The following is a 6000-nucleotide window of genomic DNA, read 5'->3' on the forward strand; positions in this document are numbered from 1 at the left end:
AGTTTCGGGCGCAACACAAGCGTCCGTCGTCATCTGAAACAACCGACTAGTCAGGCTCCCCGCAGTGGCGAAGACTTCAAATCAAGATGCAGCGCCCAGCGTCTACGCACCTCTTCATCTCCTTCTGCACCACCTTCTCCAGTGTGCCGGTATTCTGTGCACGCACGAAGACAAAGATAGCCACAGCCACCACGTAGCGTTAACAGAGACGGTGTAGAGACCCGGGGTGTAGTAGAGACTCGGGGTGTAGACTCAGGGTGTAGAGAAGCGTTAACAGAGACGGTGTAGAGACCCGGGGTGTAGTAGAGACTCGGGGTGTAGACTCAGGGTGTAGAGACTCGGGGTGTAGAGACTCAGGGTGTAGAGACTCAGGGTGTAGAGACTCGGGGTGGGTGTGTGAGCGAGTGAGTGGATGAGTGAGTGAGCGAGCGAGACTCAAGGTGTAGAGACTCAGGGTGTAGTAGAGACTCGGGTGTAGAGACTCAGGGTAAGTGGGTGAGTGAGTGGATGAGTGAGTGAGTGAGTGGATGAGTGAGTGAGTGAGTGAGCGAGCGAGCGAGACTCAGGGTGTAGTAGAGACTCGGGGTGTAGTAGAGACTCAGGGTGGGTGGGTGAGTGAGTGGATGAGTGAGTGAGTGAGTGGATGAGTGAGTGGATGAGTGAGTGAGTGGATGAGTGAGTGAGTGAGTGGATGAGTGAGTGAGTGAATGGATGAGTGAATGGATGAGTGAGTGAGTGGATGAGTGAGTGAGTGATGAGTGATGAGTGAGTGATGAGTGAGTGAGTGAGTGGATGAGTGAGTGAGTGGATGATGAGTGAGTGAGAATGGATGGTGAGTGAGTGGATGAGTGAGTGAGTGAATGGATGAGTGAATGGATGAGTGAGTGAGTGATGAGTGAGTGAGTGGATGAGTGAGTGAGTGGATGAGTGAGTGAGTGAATGGATGAGTGAGTGGATGAGTGAGTGAGTGATGAGTGAGTGAGTGGATGAGTGAGTGTGAGTGAGTGAGTGGATGAGTGAGAGTGGATGAGTGAGTGAGTGAATGAGTGAGTGGATGAGTGAATGGATGAGTGAGTGAGTGGATGAGTGAGTGAGTGGATGAGTGAGTGAGTGATGAGTGAGTGGATGAGTGAATGGATGAGTGAGTGAGTGGATGAGTGAGTGAGTGAGTGGAGTGGATGAGTGAGTGAGTGAGTGAGTGATGAGTGAGTGGATGAGTGAATGGATGAGTGAGTGAGTGAATGGATGAGTGATTGAGTGAGTGGATGAGTGATGATGAGTGAGTGAGTGGATGAGTGAGTGAGTGGATGAGTGAGTGAGTGGATGAGTGAGTGAGTGGATGAGTGAGTGGATGAGTGAGTGAGTGAGTGAATGGATGAGTGAGTGAGTGAGTGAATGAGTGAGTGGATGAGTGAGTGAGTGAGTGAGTGAGTGATGAGTGAGATGGATGAGTGAGTGAGTGAGTGATGAGTGAGTGGATGAGTGAGTGGATGAGTGAGTGAGTGAGTGAATGAGTGAGTGGATGAGTGAATGGATGAGTGAGTGAGTGAATGAGTGAGTGAATGGATGAGTGAGTGAGTGATGAGTGAGTGAGTGGATGAGTGAGTGGATGAGTGAGTGAGTGAGTGAATGAGTGAGTGATGAGTGAATGGATGAGTGAGTGAGTGGATGATGAGTGAAGTGGATGAGTGAGTGAGTGATTGAGTGGATGAGTGAGTGAGTGGATGAGTGAGTGAGTGAGATGGATGAGTGAGTGAGTGAGTGAGTGAGTGGATGAGTGAGTGGATGAGTGAGTGAGTGAGTGATGAGTGAGTGGATGAGTGAATGGATGAGTGAGTGAGTGAGTGAATGAGTGAGTGGATGAGTGAAGTGATGAGTGAGTGAGTGGATGAGTGAGTGAGTGGATGAGTGAGTGGATGAGTGAGTGAGTGAGTGAGTGATGAGTGAGTGGATGAGTGAGTGAGTGGATGAGTGAGTGAGTGAGTGAATGAGTGGATGAGTGAGTGTGAGGTGATGAGTGAGTGAGTGAATGGATGAGTGAGTGAGTGGATGAGTGAGTGAGTGAATGGTGAGTGAGTGAGTGGATGAGTGAGTGAGTGGATGAGTGAGTGGATGAGTGAGTGGATGAGTGAATGGATGAGTGAGTGAGTGGATGAGTGAGTGAGTGAGTGGATGAGTGAGTGAGTGAGTGGATGAGTGAGTGGATGAGTGAGTGAGTGAGTGAATGAGTGAGTGAATGGATGAGTGAGTGAGTGGATGAGTGAGTGAGTGAATTGATGAGTGAATGGATGAGTGAGTGAGTGGATGAGTGAGTGAGTGGATGAGTGAGTGAGTGATGAGTGATGAGTGAGTGGATGAGTGAGATGAGTGATGAGTGAGTGAGTGATGAGTGAGTGAGTGAGTGAGTGAGTGGATGAGTGATGTGAGTGAGTGAGTGAATGAGTGAGTGATGAGTGAATGGATGAGTGAGGTGAGTGAGTGAGTGATGAGTGAGTGGATTGAGTGAATGAGGATGAGTGAGTGAGTGGCTGAGTGTGAGTGAGTGGATGAGTGAGTGAGTGAGTGAGTGAGTGTGATGAGTGAGTGAGGGAGTGAGTGATGTGAGTGTGGAGTGTGGATGAGTGAATGGATGAGTGAGTGAGTGGATGAGTGAGTGAGTGGATGAGTGTGTGGATGAGTGAGTGAGTGTGTGAGTGAGTGATGTGAGTGAGTGAGTGGATGAGTGAGTGGATGAGTGAGTGTGGATGAGTGAGTGTGTGGATGTGAGTGGTTGAGTGATGAGTGAGTGAGTGGATGAGTGAGTGGATGAGTGAGTGAGTGAGTGAATGGTGAGTGAGTGGTGAGTTGTTGAGTGTGTGATTGAGTGGATGAGTGTGTGAGTGAGTGATGAGTGAGTGGATGAGTGAGTGAGTGAGTGAATGAGTGAGTGGATGAAGTGAGTGGATGATGTGAGTGAGTGGAGTGAGTGAGTGGATGAGTGAGGGTGAGTGAGTGAGTGTTGAGTGGATGAGTGAGTGGATGGTGAGGTGAGTGAGTGAGTGATGTGTGAGTGGATGAGTGAATGGATGAGTGAGTGAGTGGATGAGTGAGTGAGTGGATGAGTGAGTGGATGAGTGTGTGAGTGAGTGGATGGGTTGGTGAGTGATGGATGAGTGAGTGAGTGGATGAGTGAGTGAGTGATTGAGTGGATGAGTGAGTGAGCGAGCGAGACTCGTGGTGTAGAGACTCGGGGTGTAGAGACTCGTGGTGTAGAGGTGGGGGGTTGTTTTTTGACCCCTTGCTTTGCAAGTACCTTGAGGACGATGGCCTGGTAGCGGTCAGAGACCTGCACGTCCACCTGGGCGCCGTGCAGCATCAGCGGCTCGGCAGCGTGGAAGCGCTGCATGGCCACCGCCGCCTCATGCTCCGAGAACTCGATGAGCGCCTTGGGTCGGTCGCAAGGGGGGGGGGGGTGGTGGGTGAGGGGGGTGGTGGGGGGTGAGGGGGGGGGTGAGGGGGGGTGAGGGGGGGAGGACGACTATGAGTGAATGGGGGGCGGCGGGGGGCACACGGGGAGGCGTGGAGCCGTGTGTGTGTGTCTGTGTGTCCGTGTGTGTGTGTGTCCGTGTGTCTGTGTGTCCGTGTGTCGTGTGTCCGTGTGTGTGTCCGTGTGTCCGTGTGTCCGTGTGTCTGTGTCTGTCTGTGTCTGTCTGTGTCTGTGTGTCCGCGCGTTATCTCTGGCACCTGACGCCTCCTCCTGGTGACGACAAACTTGGTGACCTTGCCGAAGGGAAAGGCGAGATGCACCACGTCCATCGTCTCGTAGGATCCATCGCACGGCAGCTTGGACAGGCACACAACTCGAGAACGCTGCGGGGAGACACACGGGGAGACACGGAGACACACGGGGAGACACGGAGACACACGGGGAGACACGGAGACACACGGGGAGACACGGGGGGGATACGGGGAGACACGCGGGGAGACACGCGGTGAGACACGGGATGACACGGAGACACACGGGGAGACACGGGGAGACACGGGGAGACACACGGGGAGACACGGGGAGAGACATGGGGAGACACACGGGGAGACACGGGGAGACACGGGGAGACACGGTGTGACACGGGGTGACACAGGGAGACACGGGGAGACACACGGGGAGACACGGGGTGACACGGGGAGACATGGGGAGACACGGAAAGACACACGGGGAGACACGAGACACACGGGGAGACACGGGGGGATACGGGGAGACACGCGGGAGACACGCGGTGAGACACGATATGACACGGGGAGACACACGGGGAGACACGGGAGACACGGGGAGACACACGGGGAGACACGGGGAGACACGGGCTGACACGGGGAGACACGGGGAGACACGCGGGGAGACACGGGGAGACACGGGAGACACGCGGGGAGACACGCGGGGAGACACGCGGGGAGACACGCGGGGAGACACGCGGGGAGACACGCGGGGAGACACGCGGGAGGACACGGGGAGACACGGGGAGACACGGGGAGACACGGGGAGACACGGGGAGACACGGGGAGACACGCGGGGAGACACGCGGGGAGACACGCGGGGGGACACGGGAGACACGGGGAGACACGGGGAGACACGGGGAGACACGGGGAGACACGGGGAGACACGCGGGGAGACACGGGGAGACACGCGGGGAGACACGCGGGGAGACACGCGGGGAGACACGCGGGGGACACGGGGAGACACGGGGAGACACGGGGAGACACGGGGAGACACGGGGAGGACACGGGGGAGACACGGGGAGACACGCGGGGAGACACGGGGAGACACGGGGAGACACGCGGGGAGACACGCGGGGAGACACGCGGGGAGACACGGGGAGACACGGGGAGACACGGGGAGACACGGGGTGACACGGGGTGACACGGGGTGACACGGGGAGACACGGGGAGACACGGGGTGACACGGGGAGACACGGGGGACACGGGGGGACACGGGGGGACACGGGGGGGACACGGGGAGACACGGGGAGACACGGGGTGACACGGGGAGACACGGGGAGACACGGGGAGACACGGGGTGACACGGGGGGACACGGGGGGACACGGGGGACACGGGGAGACACGGGGTGACACGGGGGGACACGGGGAGACACGGGGAGACACGGGGTGACACGGGGGACACGGGGGGACACGGGGTGACACGGGGAGACACGGGGAGACACGGGGAGACACGGGGGGACACGGGGAGACACGGGGAGACACGGGGTGACACGGGGAGACACGGGGAGACACGGGGAGACACGGGGGGACACGGGGGGACACGGGGGGACACGGGGGGACACGGGGGGACACGGGGTGACACGGGGAGACACGGGAGACACGGGGGGACACGGGGGGACACGGGGGGACACGGGGGGACACGGGGAGACACGGGGTGACACGGGGAGACACGGGGGGACACGGGGGGGACACGGGGGGACACGGGGGGGACACGGGGGACACGGGGGGACACGGGGGGACACGGGGGGACACGGGGGGACACGGGGAGACACGGGGTGACACGGGGAGACACGGGGAGACACGGGGGGACACGGGGAGACACGGGGAGACACGGGGGACACGGGGGGACACGGGGGGACACGGGGGGACACGGGGAGACACGGGGTGACACGGGGAGACACGGGGGGACACGGGGGGACACGGGGGGACACGGGGGGACACGGGGAGACACGGGGGACACGGGGGACACGGGGTGACACGGGGGGACACGGGGGACACGGGGAGACACGGGGGACACGGGGAGACACGGGGAGACACGGGGGGACACGGGGGAGACACGGGGTGACACGGGGGGACACGGGGAAACACGGGGTGACACGGGGGGACACGGGGAGACACGGGGTGACACGGGGGGACACGGAGGGACACGGGGGGACAAGGGGGGACACGGGGAGACACGGGGAGACACGGGGGGACACGGGGGGACACGGGGGGACACGGGGAGACACGGGGGGACACGGGGGGACACGG

General features: G+C 59.1%; 1 protein-coding gene across 1 annotated transcript in view; it reads right to left on the reverse strand.

The window, feature by feature from the left end:
* LOC144954444 (uncharacterized) overlaps window positions 1-6000 on the reverse strand; it is a 32265-nt gene that overhangs the window by 22445 nt on the left and 3820 nt on the right. Inside the window, exons 3-5 of the mRNA XM_078884946.1 lie at window positions 3724-3849; window positions 3293-3424; window positions 111-154 (exon numbers count right to left, since the gene is read on the reverse strand). Coding sequence (XP_078741072.1) covers window positions 111-154; window positions 3293-3424; window positions 3724-3849 — 302 coding nt within the window. The remainder of the gene's footprint in view (window positions 1-110; window positions 155-3292; window positions 3425-3723; window positions 3850-6000) is intronic.

Source organism: Lampetra fluviatilis, unplaced genomic scaffold (genome assembly GCF_964198595.1).
Source record: "Lampetra fluviatilis unplaced genomic scaffold, kcLamFluv1.1 SCAFFOLD_178, whole genome shotgun sequence".
NCBI classification, from domain to species: Eukaryota; Metazoa; Chordata; class Hyperoartia; order Petromyzontiformes; family Petromyzontidae; genus Lampetra; species Lampetra fluviatilis.